Below are 22,167 nucleotides of genomic sequence, written 5' to 3'. Positions count from 1 at the left end.
GCTTCAGCAGTTTGACATGAGCAAGCAAAAACCAAACCCCTATTTTTCACTTGTTCAGACCTATTTAAGAGCTTTGCCCTGTACTGGGAAATTAGAAAGCTGGATAAGCTTTCTTTTGGTTCTAGTATAACAGAAACTTCGCAGCCATTTTTAAATTAAATAGCACATGGTAACTTCAGAAATAGGAACAAAACCAAATGTAACTTCTTGACTATGATTAAAATCTAAAGAAAGCAACTGAAAACCTGACAGTAGCACTGTGCTATTATCTCACGTACAATTTTCCTTTTCTCAGTTTTAATTAGGTTAATTAAGTTTAAGAACACAGATATCCTACTGTTGAGATCATACCCGTAATTGTGTATGCGCTGCTACAAACATATCACTTTAGTCAGTATCGGTAATGCCACCATGATAACTTTATTCCACTCAAATCAATCATATCCTCATCCTTAATGATGCACTATGTAGTTGTTTGCATTCAAATATGCATATAAACATCCAAAAGAGTTACCGTAACAGTTATTAAAAAAAACCTAATGTACATGTTTTTCCCCAGTACAGCTATATTTTTCTTAAAAAGTACTGTATGTATCAAACGTTTAAGGTTTATCCCATCACTGTCAATTGTCTTTGAAGAGCTGTCAAACATCTCCAACTTTAATGAACTTCAGTACAGCCTCAAGAAAAAGCTTTTAGCTTTCTCAAGGTATGAGAAGAGGCTTAGTATTTTGTGGCATGAAGACAACATGCCATGAACAAGTAATCCTTGCATTCACAGCATTCTTTCAGGAATGATATAAACTCGAAATCCCAAGTGATAATTCAAACCCTGCATAAAACTAACACAAGATACATTATTCAGATGAATAATAGCATTTGGAAAGGTCTGTCAACATCCGTATTTTTAACAGCTCTTTAAAGAGGTAATGGTGCAGATTAAGTACAAGCTTTTTGCCTCAGTATAATACACATTTGAAATTAAAATAAAACATGGAAGACCAATATCTTTACATTTTATTCTTCAGAAAAAGAAGAATCTTAAAGAAAGCATTTAGTAGTCCACTTGTGCTTAAAATACTCAATGCATGAGAAAGCCAAAAGAAAAAAAAAATACACATTTTTGTACACCATGATCAAAAAGATAACATTGTAAGTTTTCAGAAATTGCACTGTATTTAAAACACTCTCTAGAATCTGCTCCACTTCTATGTATGGCTACTGAGGCTGCCTGACACAGTTCCTTTTCCACCTTAATTGCCAACTTGTGGAGGCCCTTCAGGGATGAGTGATGTGAAGAAGGTTGTGATAAAGGACCAAGCAGAAGCCATGAATCCAGGCTGCTGCTCTATATTAGCATCTTCACCTGCATCTTCTCCGCTGTCTTCATCAATTCCATCATCCATAAGTCGTTCCTTTAAAAACAGAAATTGAAGCAATTCAACTGCTTCTTTTCAGAGCTCTGACATAAGGTAACCAGCAGTATCTTCCTACATTAAGTAACTTCTCTCAGAACAACCTCCTGGAGAGTAACTAGCATGAAGAAAGTCTGTGATTAAAGTAGAGGCAATCAGTAATTGTCAGACTGGAAAAATACACAAGTTAAGCAGCAGGCACAACACTGAGGGCAATGCTGAAAGCCTTCCAGTTAAACCAACTACATTTCATGAAAGTTTACTGTCTGTCCAGGCATTACAACATACTTTACAATATACTACATACATAGGAGTCTCAAAAGACATGTCTGCTCTTACTCACCATCTCTTCAAGATCAGGATTATTTGCATGTTGCCCATCATGGTTCACTTCCACGTTATTGGCTGCCTGTTGTTGGCCTCCCTCTTGCCTAAACGGGAACCATCCAGCTTGGTGTCTATGGAAGAAAACAGTGTACAGTTGAAAACCTTTCCTTTGAAAGGAACAAAAAGATTCTTCTGCTACAGCTAACTACTGCAGTAAATTCTTCAAGTACTTTCAAATGATCGAAGCTACGTGTATTTTTCTGCAAGTCTTACTTTTACACAGAATGGCTATTCTTTGATGTCTGGGTTAAGAAAGGTCTTGCTAAGAGCTGTTCTTTAAGTTTCAGAAGTGTTGTTCACAGCTCTCTGTTCCAGAAGACGAATAATTTACCATGATTAGGTAATTAAATATGTAGAATACTTTTTTTGGGTCTCTTCCCCATTTTTATGTACTTAAGTTATATTAATTCTCAAAGGCAGCCTTAATTTTCATAGTTTAAAGTTGATTTTCTGTGGAAAAAAGGATTTAAACTTCAGCTAAGGCTTGAACCCCATTACCATTGTAAACTAAATGAGCCTCTCCTATGTTTTCAGGTGTCTATATTCTGTTTCTGCATGAGAAACAGAACAGTCCTTGTGAGGACTGAGACTACAGTGTAAAGAAACATTCAATTAATGACATAAGTCCAAAATATCAAGCATTACTGCCGTTTTCCACTTCTATTTACATCACTAAGGTATTTTCATATATAAAGGGAAGTGATGACAACAGTACTGATATTTCTTAATAAAAGAGAGAGCAAGCTTGGGTCTTTATGACGCACTGTAAAAAAATTTAAGTCTCTGCAACCCTACCAGGTCTAGTACCCACCATTATAGTAGCATTACCTTAACTCTGCCTAACACAATTTACTGCACAAATCCCATACATTAATTTGAAAAAATAAATGAGCTTAACTCTGCAATTTTTCTTTCATATCCAAGCAGTGTTTTAAGTTTATGCAAGCATAGGCTTGACCTGTATGAACTTCTCTCCCCTCACTCTTTCTAAATTTCCATCCAAAAATTCTACATTTCTACAATACTAATCTGTTAATATCACCTACATTTAAGAGCACTGTGTTTCAGGTTTAAGTGGTATTGAACTTACTGTAAAAATGTTTTGAGAATTATTTCTTTTTACATATCAGCTTCTCTACTCGTTTGAGTTTTTTTGTTTTGTTTTATGCACGCACACCCCCACACTGTAAAGGAGCAGTGCCTAAACTTTCACATTTGGATAATCTTTCAGTTTAAATGGATTATACACTAGCACGATACTCTACGTATCAGATCTGCAGCTGTACTCAACTGTTGTACTCACAAATAAACCAGCAGCATGGCTCCCATTACCATGACAAATCGACTGAAGGAAGAATAGAAGTATACAATGCTCAGAAGAATTGCTGCTCTAGAGAACGTGTACATCCAGTCCAGCCAGTCCCGGTTGAAGTCCTCCTCATTCACTACTGGGCCACCCTGGGCATTCATCTGAACATTTGGATTTACAGGCCTGTTGTCCTGGACGGCTACATTTGGCACTGCTGCAGGCTCATTTGCAGGAGCGTGTTCTGAATTTACAGCCTGGGCAACTGCAGATCTCACTGGCTCAGTGCTGGGAGTGCCTTGGGCTGAAACAGCAGCTTGGCTAAAAATTTAAACATAAAACTGGTTTGTCAAAAAACATGCACCAAAATTTCTAAGCTTATTCTTGCCTTCTTTTTGACACTAATAGAAACAAAGTTTCAGATGTAATACATGTCAAAGCAAACTGCACTTTCCCTTTAATCTTTACTTATTAATACATTAACTTAATTTAATTCCAAAACTAGATTTCATAATTTGCTGGACAAAACAGTGTAAAACACCACAGCCAGACAAAATAAACACAAACATTTTGATCCTGCAAACAACATTTAAGTTTTTAATACCTTCCTTTCATTAGTGTAACTCAGTACTACCTAAGATAATGCAGACTTACTATTGCATGTAGTACTGACGTGCATACATTTGTTGCCACCAGATCATCTGTAAGGGACTGAATGCAGGATACATAGAAAATCCAGCAGGAACACCTTGGCCTGGAAATTGGTTGCCTATATTGCTAGAAAAGGATTTAAAGAAAAATATTCAGTTCTAAATTGCCACACTTACAAAATGGACTATTATTAAAAAACCAATTAAAACAGTATTTTTCCTCTCATTTGTCCCCCTACAATAATGCACTGAAACAACATGGAGTGAGATCATCCAACCCATTCCAAAAAGCACTTTATTTTCTGCAAGAAATTAATAAGCAAAGTTATTTTGATAGAAAGAGGATTTATGTTTTTGTACTTGAAGTCTGTCACTAGCTGCATCTCTGGGACAAAACCACATTAAAAATTTTTCAAAATTGTGTATAACTGCAGAAATTCTTCCATACAATTCCTTTTAAGTTCAGAGGTCACCCTTAAAGGTGCTGCAAGAGCTGTAAAGGGAAAACTTACTATCTTCTATACCTTTCTTTTAGAAACAGTATCTGAAACAGCACTGCGATCAAAGACATGAATAAATGAACATGAGTAAAGACAACAAACTAATCTTTCAGATACAGCTTCTGAAGATTGCAACTAAGAACACTGTAAATTACTTTCCCTGCCCCAATTATTTTGAGCATAAGTGATTCTCCTCCCTACAGGCTTTTAACTCCAGTTCACATGCAAGAGATATACAGCTCCTACACCGAAGTTTTAGGTTTCGTTTTGTCTGCTTTTAAACTTCTTAGCCTCTCTTACCTCCTAGAGCATATAGCATGTTTGGGCAAGATTTCCAACTCTTTCCCCAAAGATTTTGAGGTAGTGAACTGTAGTAAACCAGGACATCTTTCAGGACAGCATAAGAGTATAAAGCATGAAGAAAAGTTTATTCACACTGCAGGTAGCAGAGGCTGAGACTGCTGCAGTTGTACTGCAGACTACACCTGTTCCCTAAGTAAGGCACTCCCTGCAAAGATATCACCAAGAGATTTCATTAGTCTACCAGGCATTCAGATATGCAAGACATGCCCAGAAAGATGGGAGGAAGACATTAAAATCTTTTTTCCATGTTACACATGAATAAGTATTTCACTGTAATTCTGGACAAGAGCCTCCCATGAAACTCCACGACCTCTGCTAAAACCCTCTGTTATGTTTGTGTTTAGTCACAACCTGTTTTGACAATAGTTTGGGGCAGGGGGGAGAAAGCAAAAGCTACTTTCCCAATACCTGATACAAACCAAGATAATCATAAGCAATGCCCTAGGTTTCCTTCAAAAATTGCAAGGGTGAACTGGCAGCCCTGCTGATGCTACTTATTTATGCATAATTAACATGTTGGAACAGCAAAACTGTCAAGCTGCTACTGAAAAACATCAATCATGCTTTTATCTTTAGGGCTGCAAGCTTTAAGAATGTGTTTTTCTATCCCCTGAACCGGCAAACACTTTAGAGAAATAAGACTCCTCTAAAATTCATAAAACACTGACCCTCATATAACATTTGACCCTTAAAATGTAAAGATTATTCAAACATTCTACATGGGTGTCATTAAGTACGACATTGTGACAAATCACCGAGCCACGTTTCATTTTCAGGCAGGTGCTGTACCACATGGGGATGCCAACAGGCAGGACCACTCGCTGTTCAACCACACCTATTTCTCTCCAGCTCAGTCACCAATAAGCAGCGCTACCCACCTTTCTGAGTTCTGCAGGAATTCACCAAATCTTCTTCTCATCAGTTACAGATTTTAGGGTGGTTGTTCTTTAAAACTTAAACTGAGCTCAACAAAAGCTGAGAGGCCTTAGGCTAACAGTTCTCCCTCACAGTTACGTCTTTTAGAAATATTACAGGATTTGAGTCTCTACTTTCTTCCAAACTCTCTCAAAAGTTGCTTTCTTGATGTCTTAAAGCTTAGCAGCAGATTAAGAAACTAGTCAACCAAGACAAACCACGAAAGATTTCAGTTATGTCACGTTCTTTCCTTTCCCATTCAAATATTGTGCTGGGTTTTTGTTTTGTTTTGGTTTTTTTTTTTTCCTTTTTCCCAACCGCTTTTTCTAGGAGATGTGATTTTTCTGAGAAGCAAGACTTCACTTTTCAAGACCTGACTCCATTAATGAGAAAAAGTAGACATCAATATTCAAGAACTGGCTTCTGGCTTACAATGCCAACTAGCACAGTAGTATTTTCTTTGCTCATCAGAAATCAGAATGCAGCAGATGTTGTCAATTATGCAGCTATTACAGCTGCCAGGTTATTAAGTTAGCTCATGAAATTCAAGAACATCTCTAAACATACAACGTATTTCAGTGAGAAGAACTTCTTCAGGGGAAGAGGCTCTTCACAGCAAAGCAAGCTGGCCTGCTGTTAGAAGAAAAAGGAAAGTAGCACATGCTTTCTCCTCATCTTTTTCCAAAAGGAAGAGGAGGAGGCAGGAAGTATTTCAAGAGTGGCAGCAACAGCACAAGAGTAGAGAAGCAAATTGGACAGGCACAAGCATTCCAAGATTGGAGAACAAAGCAGAGCAGACAGCAGAACAGTTAGGTAACGCAGAAAACAGGTTTTAAGGTTCAAATGGTAGAGGAAGCTTCAGCATATTCTGAAGAGAGAGAGGCATACCACTCCTTAAACGGCTAGAAAGCTCAGAATTCATTCTTTTGGTCTATGGAAGACACCTAAAATGAGCTGAGATTCAACTTGAGGGCAATGTTAGACTAGCTAGCTAGTGTCATCATGAAGACACTGCTCCCCACTAGCAGAAAAATAAGACTTGCTGCTCAGACTTAAAAGCTCAATCTCTGTCAGCTGCATGACTGACAATAACTGCATTTGTTTAATGACCTTGACCCACAAGACATCTAATTTAGTGTTCATCTCATATGAGCCTGGGACATCAACTTCAAGTGGTATTTCAATATCCTCCGCTATGTTATTTGCTACTTTAAAAAAAAAAACCACAGCAAGCACAGGCTACTGATGAAGTTAAGGTATTTATGCGCCAGAACATACTGCATGCTGTCAGTATGTCATTCTGTTGTTCGCTTTCAAACTCTACTATGTACACAATATGAAAACATTTCACTAGATGGGCTGCCCACACCTGACAAATAATCTCACTGCCTTGATGTTCCTTGTCTGTTTACTGCTTCCAAACACTCTCCAATCTGAAATGCAAGCCGCTTCAGGACGGAGCCCATCTGTTCTCTTTGTACCTGCCTAGCACAGTTGGGCCCTGCTCCACAACTAAGCCCACAGGAGCAGGCAATGCTGTGCTTGCTCTCCACAGCAAAAGACAAACTTGGTAGATACATCAGCTACTTGCTCAGTCCCACCTCAAGTCTAGATTTTTGGAAAAAAACATTGACAAAAGCTCAAAAGCAACAGAAAGTTTTTAATTGCTTTCTCTGTAGTATTTTAACAATCTGAATTAGCTGCTTTACCAAAGGGTGTTCAACTCGCACACTGAAGCTTTGTGCCAGGAACTGAAAAACCATCATTAAACCACTTAACATTCATGTTACTTATTTGTACAAATTATTTTATTAATGGAAGTGTCGCAAAATGCTCAAGAAAACTGACCCTTACATACATTTTCAAACATCTGGAGACCTTTCCCCATCAGTAGAGCCTATAGTTCATCATGCAGCTAAAATAAGTGTTTTGTCATGAAATAATAAGAAAAATCCACAAGGCAACACAATTTCAGCTACGAATCTTCATTGCTCCTAACAAGTCTCAGCCTGTGAATAAACTACATTACAGCTAGATTTCATTGCCCCAAATGATGTTTAAAAGAGCAGCTAAAAAACAGAAAGCATTTCTTATTGCTGGAATACAAGTAGCAGTGGCCTGAAGCAAAACCAGATGCATCTGAGAAGATTACTGAAAGCATTAAAAAGGGTTTTATCAAGAAGACAGCAGACTAGAGGAGGCACTGGCACAGACTACTTGGAGTTGAGCAGAGCCAGTGCCCAGCAGTCCACAAGGATCTGCCTTAAGTTCTGATAGCGTTCCATTAAATTACTTTTACAAAAAAGGCCTAAGACTATTTAGGGTTCATTTATTTTGGCATTTCCGCTCAGATCAGGAACGCCCTTCTGAAGCAAATCTCCAGTTATCTCTTCTTACTACAGTTTTGTTTGCACCACAGAATGCTCTTGGATCACTATCTGGCTTCCTTTTGGACTACACTAAATTGAAAGATGGGATTTAGGCACACTGCTAATGCACCTTAGCCACAAACAGGCACCTATTCCAGGTGACCAGAGATAGTCCAAATAAGACAGAAAACCCTGAAATATGTACAGTGTTGAGGTCAGATTCTCAGCACCTCTTTCAGTCTACAGAGCCACTCCTCTCAATCCACATTACTTGCTAAAACAGACATAGACTTAGTATTTTTATTTAAGTTACTCTTTTTTTCAAACACAGTAATGTCTTCCAAACTGACACTTAGCACGGTATTTTAATTTAATTATTTCAGCTAAAAGACTGAACAATGGTTCTGTTGCCAAAAGTCCACAGCCCCTTCAGTTCACCACACATACTGACAAAAAACTCACTCTCAGAGTATGTTTACGTGAAAAGCTAATTAGAAAAACATTAAAACTTCTTACAAATTAGTAATTTCCACAACACACAAGAAATTGCTTCTGGAATTAATTTACATTACACCAAACAGCAATCTTGACAGTCAACCTAGTGTCACCTAGTGTTGTCATAAAGGCAAGTATAACCACTTCTGCGAAGATACATGTGGTCAGAATAACCCAAGTGCTCCTCCCACTGCACAGGCAATTTCTTCCCAGCACACAGTACATTTCAGATAAAAAAATAAAAGGGACTTAAAGGAATTCAGGATGCAAACTAGTAACACTAGTAAAGTCTAAGTTAACTGTAACAAGAGAGCATGTAAATTGAACTGAAACTGAATAAATTTTCAACAGTTCTTGACATCTGTTTTCTTTCCAGTGACAGAAACAATTGCTACTGTTAGCAGGTTCATAGTTTTTGGTTTGGTTTGGTTTTTTTTTGTTTCAACATTCTCCACATAAAATCTCTAGAATCTATACAGTACTGGGAGAATGCCTTGTCAGAAAGAAATCTTGAAAGTGTTCCCTGAGGAAATGACAGCTACCATCTCAGAACGCACTCTCCTCCCGTTTTCCTCTTGGAAGAAAATAAAAAAAAAAAGTTTAAGAAGCTGCAAAGGTCACATGGGTTAAAAATTCCTAAAGCTGCTTTTTAAGCATAAAAAAAGACAGAATTTTGAAAGTTACATAATAATAGTTCTGATCTAGAAATGTACACTGGTTACATTTCATTAGTATGTATGAAAATACTTTAGAATTCTGTTGCAGATACACAAGCACTTACATGTACTCAAAACACCTGCATATCATTTCTACAGTTGAATCCAATATGGAGAAGTGGAGAGTTCTCTCTTATGTGTCAAAAACTAAGAACCATCACATTCTGATAAGAATTTAGTGTTGACAATTGCAATAAAGGACTAGAAAAAGCAACCAGAAGCAATAATTTTATCAGTTACATGACTAACTACATCCACTAGATAAATATTACAGCTGCACTTATCAACACAAAGTTGAGGGCAGAAAGCATGAAGAAAAAATAAAAAACAGGCTGAAGGGGAGCACCAAGAACACTTACTCTCTGACTCCGGGCTAAAAACATTAGTGCTCACATGAAAAATGTTTCTAATGTGACTTATGCTTCAAGATGAACTAGCCAAATCATCTTGCAGACTATGAAAGAAACATAATTGTAACTGAACATTTAAAGTACTTTAAAAAGTATCAAAGAGCTGAGGATTGCTTTCACTCTCACTTACCCTTGCATTAAATAAGGGAACTGGTGGCTTGGTATGGGATTGCTTTGTGCTTGTGGAAGATTACGACACCTCACTCCATCTGCACTAGTGTTCAAAGATGTAGATGAAGCTTCTTGGTTTGTGGGTGAGGCAGCAGTAGATCCAGAACGGCCTGAATTCTTAAAAATAAATAAAATTGAGGTTGGGGATCTTTTTGCCACAGTTACAAGATTTACTACTGTGTCTTTAAAAACTACTTGCTTCAATGTTTTGTCACAAGTTTTACTGAGAATATAAGCACCAGGCAAATCTTCTGGGGTTTTATTGGTTCTGGCAAGCCTTTAGTAAAAACAGAAATTCAAAATTGCACTCAGGTGCACATATAGAAAGAGTGAAGTTTTCAGAATGACTCAACATTCGACAGGTCCCAGAGAAAACCACAAGTCACTGGGAATCACAGTTTCACAAAGCTGAACCAAACTGAAGCTTAATCGAAAGAATATTTAGCAGCAACAAAAAGTCTAGTGGTTACCTTTAACAAAAGTAACTACAGCCTCAGGATACGACTTTACACTCGGAGGCAACAGTGCCTGCAGTGCCTTAAAATACCATTCCTCTAACTTTGTCTTCAGTTTCCCCTTCTACTCATCATCCTCTTCACTGTGCCCAAACCAAACTGCTGTGCTCACTGCTGGGAGGGGGCAGAGGGTGGGAATAGAGAAGTAGCCAGGAACTACTTAGGCTCCCAGAAACACACCTGAAACCAGCGTGTCAGACCTTCAATGCTTTCCAAGACCAATACTTAATCCTCAAAGCAGGACAACAGCTGGCTCTGCTAGGTTATTTGTCACCATAACAAGACCACAATTTGGCCATTGAGATGACTTATTTTAATAAATCCCCAAATCCTGTTGCTAAGTATTAGTGTAGTGTTTACTCAGTAGAAAATCCTCTTCAATTTTGACACCTCAGGAAGTAAGGAGCTGCAATTACTTAAGACACCCATATCACATTTGCCTTACAAATGAAAACAAGAAAAATTTACCACTAGACAGTGGGGGGCAAAGATAAATAAAAAACAAATGGAAGAACAAAGACCATTCGAGCTTTGGGTTTAGGTTGTTTCCTTGGAAGTATTACGAACTTAACCCTGTGCATACTGACTGCTTTAGGCAGTCGTTAATATAGTCATTTAATTACAACATTTACAATTGATCTATGTAGTAATAAAGCAATCACAAAGGAGGCCCCCTGTGTCCTGCTTGCAACCAGAGACATAAATACAGGCTTTGAAAAGACAATGTAACCACTGTCCACTCTCTACTACTGGTTAAACCGCTCACGTTTCTGACTGTCACACAGCAGTCAGTACCCTACTGACAGAGGAATGAAGACAGACAGCTCATTACTGAAAGGGTATTTCCCATATGCTGATAATCAGCACACCACAGATGAGAAGTAGCTACAGTGGTATTGCATACATTCTTCTCTGACTAACCTTCAAGGGTCACTTAGTGATACTGCCAGCTCTGAAAAAGCCAGGAGAATTACAGGGATGACGACCAAGTCATCAAGAGAAACTTTTAACTCTGTTAAGACAGAGTACAACCAAAGAACATCATTTTTGGAGGGTGTGAAGCGGGGAAGACTCAAAACACCCTAAACAAAAGTGTTCTGTGAACAGCTTAACTACTAATATGTCAAGCACACTTTCTACTTCTCACTGTCTTACAGACACTACGACTACCTTAAAGCTACTACATAAGTACTGGCCAATTCCTGCCAAGCTGAATGAACACTGGCCAAGCTCCATCTGTCTTTCTCACAACAAGGGCACTAATTTGACTGGTCTCTCTTCAGCAGTACAAATTTTCACAAAATAAATCAGAACTTCAGTTTTTGTTTCTGTTTTTTTTTGTTTGTTTGTTTGTTTTTTTAAACAACTGAATACACTGCTCAATTTCTGCCAAACATACAGGGATATGGAGAGAAAGGAAAATGTACTTTTTGATAAAGTCTTAAAAACAAAGAATAGTTAGAAAAAGTAGTTTTTTATCATCTAATAAACATAATTTGAAAAAAAGGTCATCTTTGTTTAAATAAAGTGACACCCTTAAATAATCAAGTCTAATTTTACAAATTCACATGGCATGCTCTACTTTCACCACTATTGTACAGTCAAATTTTAAAAATTAAAAGAGAAATTCCTGGAAAGCTTCCTCAGTGTAGAAGAAATTTATGTCCTGGGTATGAAAAAAAAACAACTCACTGAGCTACTGCTGGAGGTTGAAGCTCCGTGACCTTCTCTACTGGTGCTGGGTTTTGGAGAACTTGGGGGTGTCCGGGAAGTACATACCAGATGAACCATATGATATTCATCTTGCTAAAAATTAAAGAAATTGAAAAGCTAAAGCAACAATATTTGAGAAATTTACAAGCAAAAAATGTCTTGAAAAATCCACTTTCAAAGCTGCATTTGCAATCAGTAAAGAAACGTTATACAAAATGGAGAGACCATAAAGCAAAACTTGGGCCTAGCACAAGAGAAGTCTACTAACGTTTTCTCAGCAGCTCTCCACAATAATATACTAAATATTCACTTACCCACAGTTTTCCCCAGAACTGCAGTATTGCAGAACCAATGGAAGACCACACAGAGAAACATGAGGAAGTGTATCGTAAGCTTTTAATTTTGGAAAAATCTCAAACCCTTTACAGGGCTTGGTTTCCCTCAAGTTAAGAATGCTTACATGTGCACTGAGATCTAATGAAGAGTGTTATTCAGTAAAGACATCAGGGTAAATGAAAAATGTAGGTGCTGGAATTCCAAGAGCAGACCAAGGTAAGAAAAACGTACCAGCCGTTGCCTCCACCTCACTCCAGTCTAAGCTTGGCTCAAGCCTAACCTGCAGTCACCCAACTGAAGAGCCCCTGCAGATATTCCGCACTCGGGGAATGCTGTTTGAAGCACTAGACGGGCCTCGAATATTCCTAAATATTTGAAAGTGAGGAAGCAAATGAGTGGCACCACTCGAAGCCATGTCAGTACGCAAGTAACCAGCCCATGCCGATTCTTCATGAATATGCTTGTCCCCTAACATGGATGCTGTAACAACTTCAATCTGAACCTGTTTCACTGTACCAAATGTAAACACCCCATGATATCAGCGTGCCTGAAGCTTATATGGCCATAGCAACAAGAACAGCTATGACTGTATTTAACTTGCACGTTACAGCTTCCTCAGTAACCAAATTTTAAACAAGAAAAGCAACAAAAAAAATTTTCTGTCCTCTTCTGAAATCAGCATGGTGCAGCCAAGCTGAAGTTTTTAATGAGATGACATTTAGAAATACCAAGCTCGGTGGTTTTTTTTAAACTATTAAAAGAAACGTTAAAACACATGCTTACTCATTTTTAAGTTTTAATCTTTAGGAATAAAGAAAATGGGATAACTGCTTTTATACACCACTTTGCATTACTGCTGGCATAGCCCATCCATACCCACGTTCATCTAAACTCCTCCGCGTGTGTCAGTTTCTAGCCCTAAGCACAGCCTCATTATTACATTAAGTGTAGTTTCTTACTAGCTGGTGATAGTACACACTGACCAGAGAGCACTGAATGCAGGTGATCAGCACTCTGACCACACCAAAAGCCTTTAACCTAACTAGTTACCTTCTTTCTAGGTAAGAACTTATGCCACTTGGAGAGGCAAAGGAAGCCAGATATATGACTTGTAAGCTTACAGTGTACAGCTTTATGCAATGTGACAGTTTATTGTAATAGATTTCTATTGATACATAACACGTTGAACATCACTGTGCTTGAAGAGTGCCAACACCTACAGCCTCAAGGTATTTTATATCAGCAAAATGACACTGCTCAGTGTCAAACAGCAAGTATCACAAAGCTAATCTGAGAGATTTAGTAAATCCTCAGATAACATCAGGAATTCATAGCTAATCAAGTAGGGAGAATATGGCAGAGAATGAGATTTAACTTAAGAGTAATCATACCTTTTTTCCAAAAGCATTTAAAAGCTTGAGCACAAAAAAATTCCTCCTCTTTGAACACAAATTTTTAACTTTGTGCTTAAGACTGATGAGTATGTTTCTAAATTCACTAAATTTCTTTAGCTAAACTCAAGGCCTATAGCTATTAAAATGCCTTTAAAGTCAAATATAGTCCCTGTATAGTGAAGGAAGACATTAATCAGGCAAAGTTTCTCCTCTACTACATAAGCAAGGTTTGAAATTATGTTTCCCAACCCAAAACTAGTCTGCTGTAAGCAGGCCAAGTGAATTTAAGGGATTCAGACTTAATTTTGTCCTTAACAAGCAAAACTAAGCTTTGAGGTAAGTTATGTAAGCATTTCCATGAACTTTAAAGTGGTACAAGGATATACACTGGTTGGCAATAGGCCAGCTCCAGTTTTCTAGCAAACCTATCCATTGTAAATTTCAATCATTTTTTGGTAAGCAGTGAAATCCAATTTCATAAAATCTAATTCATAATGAAGATTATAAAGTAACATTAGTGTTAGTCTGCTCAAGACTCCTCTCCCTTGGTTTCTCCATACTTAGAGAAGTTCAGAAGTATTTTTCTCCTTTAGAGACTTTCCTCCATACTAAATATTAAAATGTAACCCACTCTTGCAGTCTGTATTTTGATTTTTACCGTAATACATTACAAAAAAGAGTATCATTACCAACACTGAGGTACTGCATTGCAAAGCTTACCTATTTCATAGGATTAAAAACTGTCTGTTTAATGACCTACGTATTTTCCAAATATAGCCATTGATGCATCCTGATCTGTTTACAAGTTTAAAGACTACACAACATAATGCATTATGTGTTCTGTTAGCATGAAAATTGAAACAAAAAGTTCTTGATAATCTGCCCTAAATATCATCTTATTCCACACATTTTTAAGAACTTTACTAACTTAACAAAGTCCCTATTACTCAATCCAAAATATTTGAACCACTTTGAGAACCAAGTGCATGTATTTCAAGATTTCACACATTAGATGTCATGTGTATTCACGATTTGGATTTAAAGTAAATGCTGACTGGAGAATCTAAAGTTAGATTAGTAAAATTATTTTTCCAAGATGAACTAGCAGAATAAAAAGAAAAAAAAAGAAAAACCACAAGAACTTTCAAACATGATCAGGAATGGCTGATAGCTGACAAATAAAACGAAGACAACAAATAGCTTTCCCAGCAAAATCATTCAGGAATTTAGAATACTGGTTTTGCATATAAATATATTACCCTTAATTTGCTTACACAAGTGCCATTTTTAATGCAAGTTCTTGGATTTAAGTACGGGCAAGAAATTAAATTATGTCCCGAACCAACAGAACTCTGTTAAACGATTCCACTGAGGTCATAGTGGGAACTGTCCAAAGAAGTTCCTCTACACTACACATCACTTGTTTGGGACTTACTTGCTCTCCCATCAATCAGAAACATGCCTCAATCCACAAATATCACAATCCTACATACAAAGGATACTTAAAAATACATTTTCCTGAACATATCAACATTGTATGGTTAGATCTCTCAATACAACAATGAAGATTTGAAGCTAAACAACACAAATGTAAATTCCTATTTCTCAAAAAGGGGTTTTGATCAAATATCATATGGTGTTGATATAAAGCTTACTTTTCTGAGAACATCTTTCAGCTGCAGATGATCAGGAAGCAGTCTGCCAGAATACACCAGTCTCTGATCCTTTGTAGACTAGGAGATGGGACAAAGAAAGGAATTTAGCTTTTTCCTGCTGTACAGATATACAGCTGGAGATAACATTTGCAGATGAGAAAACCCCTTATAACTCCAACCACCAACAGACAGCCTTAAAAATATTTCAGAGGCTTCACAAGTCCAACTCGCAAATTAATTCTGAAAAAGAATTCTGTTATTACACACAGCAAGAGTGCCATAACAACATTTAACTGGCATATGCTGCTCAAGAAAACTATCGAGTATATTCAAAAATTCCTTTGTTTTAAAGATTTGCTCTTTACCCTGTTCCCACACCCAGGCACTTGCTGAAAAACTAGATGGAAAAGTAGCCGAGGCAAAAAAAACCCCACAATATTAGTTAGTAGAATGATGGAATAATAATTAAAATATGCAGAAGGGCACAATTTCCATCTTTTTTGACATGGAATTTCTGTCATCAGTCCCTGCCCCCACGCCGCCCCCCCCCCCCCCCCCCCCAAAAAAAAAAAACTTACAAGAGGAAACAAGGAGGAAAGCATTAAAAAGCGTAAAGCAGCCAAAAAAAAAAAATTTTAAGGTAGCCCTCAAACTTTGGTAAGCTTTTTTGCCTGTTCTTCTACTTCCTCAGTTTACAATACCTGATTAATGTCAAGAGATATTTAAAAAAAAAAAAAAAAAAAAACAAATCATACACTATTCATAAGGTAATAACTTTTAACTATTCTACATGGAAGAGAGTGACAAAATTCTTTTAAAAAGGAAACTATTTGGGGTACCTACCTACAGTAAGATGTCCAGTAAAGCAACAGATAGTTTACTTGGTTAAAGCAGAACAAAAACCCTAACCCTACTCAATTCAGTTTATGCTGTCAGAAAGAGTTTTAAATAGTCTTAATACTAGTGAGTAAATAACATGCTCTATGTGAATAAACAGCTTTTTTTTTGAAAATAGCTTCTAAATATTCACCCCGTTGAAAGAATTTTAAAGAGAATCCAACTGTTACATCAGTTTAACTACTGCTTGCATCCTAAATTAACACAATAGCATTTTTATCACTTGAGAGCGCTAACATAAGCAAATGCTAAATGAAGAAATGTAGCCCAACATCAGTAGAACAGACAAGCATTATCAGCAAGAAATATTTGAAGAATTTCCCCATCATGCAAACAGCTTGTCTTGCATCTCCCCTCTTTCTCTCCAAGCCTTGTCACCCACTCTGCAGTCTTACTCATGCTAAGACACAAATACATTAGATACAGATCTCTGTGATTAGAAAAAGCTTTCACAAAAGTTTTGAGATTTTTTTTTTTCCTTGCAATTGCCTTTTACAGATTCCCTATAACTCAGCAGAACATAGAAAGTTGCAGAACTTGTTTTTTCCCCTGAAAAAATCTGGTCATATCACTAGAAAAAAATTATACATACCCTAAACAAATACTTACAAAAAGTACAGATTAAATCTGAGAAGCTTTTGCTTTAACTTTTTTACTCAAATTCATATTAGCTATTCATGATTAAATACATGGCTTTAAAAATAAGTGTGCAACCAGTACAGAACTGTTTATCACTTCTACTGAAGAATAATTTTCTATATTCTTCTGCATTTTTCTGTATTTTTAATTAGTGACATAATACACTTTTTTAAAGTCTCATAACACACAGAACTATTTATTTGCAGCTCCAATGGATAAAATACTGCAATGAATTCAACATCAATGCTGTACTATTTCTGTTTACGTTTAAAACAAGAAAAATCCCCCGTCTCTCTCATGTGAGACTGATTTCTTTTGAACTACACCATTTTGGTTGCTCCTTTCAAGCAGGAACAGCCTGCTAACAGAACACAAGCTTACTTGCATTTTGTACTTGGGAAAAGCCTTCTTAGAAAAACTAGAATTTGCAGCATGCATCAAGATTACAGAAAACTGATTTCCTGTAAATTAGAAACTTGTTGCTTTAGAATGACCAAAGGAGTCGGAAAAGTAGTCTCAGAAACCTTGTTTCCAGGTGCTGAGATATATTATCTGGAGATTAATTAGAACAGATAAGCAGTTAAAACAAAACAAGCAAAACACAACCAAAGACCCCCAAACTCCACATCTTTGTGCTATCACCCAACACGGCAATGGAGTGGTCTTTTGCCTGTCCCACTCATGACACAGCTTTCTACATGGTCAAATCCAGATTCTTCCTTCTCTTCAATACCTCCCCTCAACCCCATCTAAATAAGTACCTTCTCAAACACAATACAAGTGGTAGAGTTTATTTTAATTTGAGTACTTTACAGAGAAGAAACTGCTAGATTAAAATGACCTCACAAAGCTGACTGACGCCTTCAGTGATACGTTTCAGCTCCCTACAAAACCACAGAAGTAAAGGTTACACATACACCGAGTACTCTTAATCATATTAAGCTACAGACATTACTAAGGGAAGATGAGGTCTTAAGCCCCTTAAATATACTTAAATATATATATTTAAGTATATATACTTAAATAAATATCTAACTGTGCGCTACAGCGTTATCACTTGTGATTCTCAGGGTGAAAGTCATCTGGAATGCTGAAACGTGAGGGTTTTTTTAAATGCAGATGGAAGAAGAGGTGATAAATGCAAAAACAGTAATTCACACATATGCCAAAGTAAATGCAAAAGGCATTTCAACTCATCCTCTGCCAGAGCAGGTTCACTACCACACCTCCTGCTTCAAGGAACAGCATGCTTACTGCTAGCCCAAACACTGAACTGAGATGGAAAAAGACTTTAAAAAAATATATAATGAGAGTGGCCCCATTTTCAGAAGCAAGCACGTAGCATCAGATAAAATGATTCTAGAACCTAAAGTTTAGAGTGAGGTGGAAGAGAGCTTTCAGATCATAATCCAGAAGGTATGGATTTAAAACTAAGAATTCATCAGCTAGTGGGTTTTTTAATTCCATTTTTCAAGCAACAACTTCTGCAATGCTTAGTCCAAGTTAGCTATGCCCAGCACATGACCAAAACCACCGAACCTCAGCTAATGCAGCAACTTCCTTTAGAAACACAGACAACCTCCAAGCTGACTTGTTTCAGCTACAAGACATACATTACTTTGGTCACTCAGCCTCTCTCCCCCATTCTTCCCCAGGAAATAAAAATCCAAACCACTACCTCAGCTTAGAACTGTGGGCAAAGTATACCCTAGGTGGCAGGTACTAGAGGAAATGAAGAACAGCAGTTTTAAATTAATGTTTATGGGTGTAATTGATGCAGCAGTTAATGCACTGAATGCAAGATCTGCCAGACTGAGACATACAAGTTGATTTTCCAAGTTTTCTTTTCTTAGATAAACATTTCATTTAAGGACACTATAACTGCAGTACTCTAGCTATGAAAAACTGGTCCAGTCAGGGAAAAAAATATTGACAACTGTGAACCTTAGTATAGACCACTATACAGTAATAACTAAACCAATTTAAATCTGACTATATACTTGGAATTTTTACATATTCAACTAAGTCATTTACACAAATTAATCTGGAAAAATCACAAACACCACTGCCTCAAGACCTAACTCCTTGTTAGCCTATTTTAACCATCTCATTTTCTGAAGATATACTCTCAATACATTGTAAATTTAATGACATTTACAGTTACCATCAGTTTACTGACTAATGTGTAGATGCATATAGCAGAATGAGGTAAAAGTCACACGTGAAAACTTGACCTACAGCAGTGATAGCAACTAATTTCTATTTTACACCCTTAACTTCAAGAACACTTCAATACCTGTATAGAACACCTGTGTTCTGATGTACTCTGGCACTCTTAAAATACATTGTAACAGAACTTATTTCCAGGACCTATCATATTCATGGAATGTAGAAATTTGATTGACAGGCTTTTGGCAGTGATCTGCTTTAAAAAGAAAAAAAAAGGGGGGGAGGAAGCTCATAACAGCACAAAGATTTAAAAAAAAAAAAGCTGTTAACACTGAACATCAAAAACATATCAAGTCAAAAATACACTTTTTGATTTTACTATACATAGGAGACTTCCTACTAAACACCTTTCTCCCCTCCCATGTTATTACTTTAATTTGAAAGGTTCTATGAAATAAAAATATTGTGTTCAGTTACTAGTTTAACTGCAAGTACAGTAAATCCAAATTAAATTGGAATTACTGAGATCATCTGCACTAAAGAAACTCCCTATTCTTTAACCCAGAACAATTTTGGGGATTCTGAACTAGTCATTTAATAATGAGAGGCGTGTTGAGGAATCAACTCTCATCAGAAGAAACATGTCCCAGGAAACTGAAATTTAATATCATACTACTGGTTAAAACCTACAGCGCAACATAAAAACCTCCTGTTCATTAAGGATTCTTCCTAGAAGCCAAATTTAGCAAGATCATAGGATGAGTCAGAAAAGCAATGTTTAAAGACAAATACGTCACAGGACTAGACTCTAGTGAGGAGGAAGATGCAGCGATCAGCTGAAGTCATATATTTGTCTCCTTCACAGCAGATAGGCTCTTGCAGCAGAAAATTACTCACAGCAATTAATTAAATCCACAAATTCTCAAATACTGCTTAACAGATCTCAATGTACCAGTGACACAGCCTAAGTTGCTGACTGCTTTTCTTCTTCGTTCTCCAAAAGAAAGAAACCCCCTTTGGTACACAAAACTACTATTTTACCTTCCTCTGCCCCCCAAAAAAAAAATCAACAATGCCAATAATTCTACTGACCTAGGTGAATAGCAATAATTTACAATATAAATGCAATCTTTGTCTGATGTTTTCTACAGCAGGCTCCACATGCTGCTGCAGTGTGCAGGCAAAGTCACTCCCTTTATAGTTTTCTGGAACAAATTTTCAAATATACTGTTCTGTCTGACTGCCATTCTGAAGAGGTACAGTATTATCTATTATTATCTGTATGGGATTTCATAGCCTCTTTTTAACTGCCAAATTTAGAACTTAAAAGAATTACAACTAAACCACATTTTCCTCAGGGAACAAAAAAAGCTATAGGTCTTTACATTAAGTTTCCAAATACAGTCACAAATACAAGTTTGTAGAACATCTGAGAGCAGAGTTTTCAGCATAACCTCTAAAAAAAAGCTTTTCAAAGAGGAAAAAAAAAAAAAGAAATAATTCTGGAGGTTGTTCAATTGCAGGCTTCAAATAATGTCATGAATAAACATCTATCTGCTACACACCTCAGTGAACTCACCAGATCACGGCAACTTTAGCTATATACATTTACAGAAATTAGTCTCAAATTCAGATATCTAAATTCCAGTTCCTAAAAAAGTTAAATGAAGCATTAATAAGTGTCTTCTGTGATACCACCTTCCAGGATGCTACACTGTGATCTTCTTAAACCACGTAAAAGAGCAGCTATTGATATTGCCAACTTCCCTGGAAGCAGAGAGCCAGCCATCGCCTTTGTGCAGACAACTCTTTGGCAGCAGGACTCTTGTTTATTTTGCAGAGTACCTCAGGAAAGTCCTGACCGACCATCCAGAAGTTACCGCAATGCCAGCCTTACCGACAAGAGGAAGAAAAAGGGCTGGCCAGCAACTCACCGGCTTACTAGGGTAGACTTTAGAGAGGTGAGATTTTAGCTTGCCCACAGTCCAGTCCAGAAAGCAGTTAATGGTCTGGTCGGTGTATTTCTGGTTGGGGGTCTTGATAACGAGGGTCACCGGGTGATCCACGACGCTTTGGTCCATGCTGCTGGCAGGGCCCTGCCCCCCTCTCTTCTCTCCGCGGAGACGAAGCCGCTCGCAGCCCTGGGCGCTCCGGGCGGGTCAGCGGCCGGGGGCGAACTTCCCGGGGAAGCCGGGGGAGCCCATCCCCGTGCTGGCGCTCACAGCGCGGGCAAGGCGGCGGCGGCACCGGCCGAGGCCTGCCCGCCGAACGGGGGGAGCAAGCAGAGAGGGGGCGGCTTAGCACGTCACAAACAGGCACACACACACCCCCACACCCCCCCGGTAACCACAGGAACGGGGGCTCACACGGGGGCCAATGGACGCGCCCTCACCCCCCCCCCCCGCCTCCCGCCCCGCGGGCCGGTCCAGGCCCCCTTCCGCTACGCCCGCGGAGAAGGAAAGAAGGAGAGGGGACAGCCCGATACCCGGAACACGCCCGCCCGGGCCTGGCCCCTCCGCCCGCGGCACCGCCTCGACCTCCGGCCCGCTGGCGTTTGCGTAAAATGGAGACCGGAAGCGCGGCGCCGTCCCTCCTCCCGCCGCCCCGCGCCGCTGGGGGGCGCCCGCGGGCCGGCCGGGCCGCGCGGACTGCACGGCGCATGCGCGCTGCGCCGCGTCGCGCCTCCGGGCGGGGGTGGTGATGCGGTGGCGGCGGTGGGTGCGAGAGGAGGCGGAGGGAAGGGCCGTGTCGGCGGGGCAGGACTCGGGCGTTGTGCAATGACGCTGTGCGGCGGGGTGGTGTGTGGGGGGGAACCGAGGAGCGGGCCGGCGAAGTGCGGGTCCTGCGTGTCAGCCCGCTCCGGGCCTGTGGCCGTCGATGGAGGCCTGGGGTGCAGGATGTGGGGTGTGCGCTGGCCTCGCGTGTCAAGGTGCTGGTTCACAGGACGATCTCGACTAAAAAGGTTAAATAGTTCGTAGCAACGCAATTAAAACTTCATTACGTGTTGTGTGTCTTGCTTCCGTCACCACTGTGTGCAAACACCTCGGTGTGTTTATGACCGACATCCTTCTGAGGGCAGGAAATAGCACTTTATAACCACAACGGAGGCACGGGAAGAGGTTTGCCTTGTGTTGCACAAGAGACCTGTCTAA

At 38.8% G+C, this 22,167-nt stretch overlaps 1 protein-coding gene across 3 annotated transcripts; it reads right to left on the bottom strand.

Moving 5' to 3' along the window:
- Positions 1-397: 397 nt before the first annotated feature.
- On the bottom strand, positions 398-21,564 carry HERPUD2 (HERPUD family member 2). Of its 3 annotated transcripts, XM_068405505.1 has the most exons (9): positions 21,501-21,564; positions 20,950-21,272; positions 15,311-15,388; positions 11,905-12,018; positions 9,657-9,814; positions 3,763-3,885; positions 3,106-3,429; positions 1,759-1,873; positions 398-1,415 (listed from the first exon to the last, which is right to left on the bottom strand). In XM_068405505.1, exons 2-9 carry the CDS (start codon positions 21,094-21,096, stop codon positions 1,254-1,256), a joined length of 1,221 nt encoding a protein of 406 aa, XP_068261606.1. In that variant the 5' UTR covers positions 21,097-21,272; positions 21,501-21,564; the 3' UTR covers positions 398-1,253. The 3 variants fall into 3 exon arrangements, with proteins under 3 accessions (XP_068261606.1, XP_068261607.1, XP_068261608.1); XM_068405506.1 differs by lacking the exon at positions 15,311-15,388; XM_068405507.1 differs by lacking the exons at positions 11,905-12,018; positions 15,311-15,388.
- Between the last annotated feature and the right edge of the window lie 603 nt (positions 21,565-22,167).

The sequence above is a fragment of the Nyctibius grandis genome, chromosome 7 (assembly GCF_013368605.1).
Source record: "Nyctibius grandis isolate bNycGra1 chromosome 7, bNycGra1.pri, whole genome shotgun sequence".
NCBI lineage: Eukaryota > Metazoa > Chordata > Aves > Nyctibiiformes > Nyctibiidae > Nyctibius > Nyctibius grandis.
The sequence above is the reverse complement of the archived record's forward strand: the minus strand, read 5'-3'. Positions and strand labels throughout refer to the sequence as shown.

Excerpts from the sequence above, each read along its gene's own strand:
- HERPUD2 (XM_068405505.1), bottom strand. The coding sequence starts at position 21,096 with ATGGACCAAAGCGTCGTGGATCACCCGGTGACCCTCGTTATCAAGACC. Across the intron at positions 3,430-3,762 it reads CGTCAGTACTACATGCAATA|CCAAGCTGCTGTTTCAGCCC; the intron begins GTAAGTCTGCAT and ends TTAAATTTTTAG. Across the intron at positions 1,874-3,105 it reads GCCATGCTGCTGGTTTATTT|ACACCAAGCTGGATGGTTCC; the intron begins GTGAGTACAACA and ends TTTCTTCCATAG.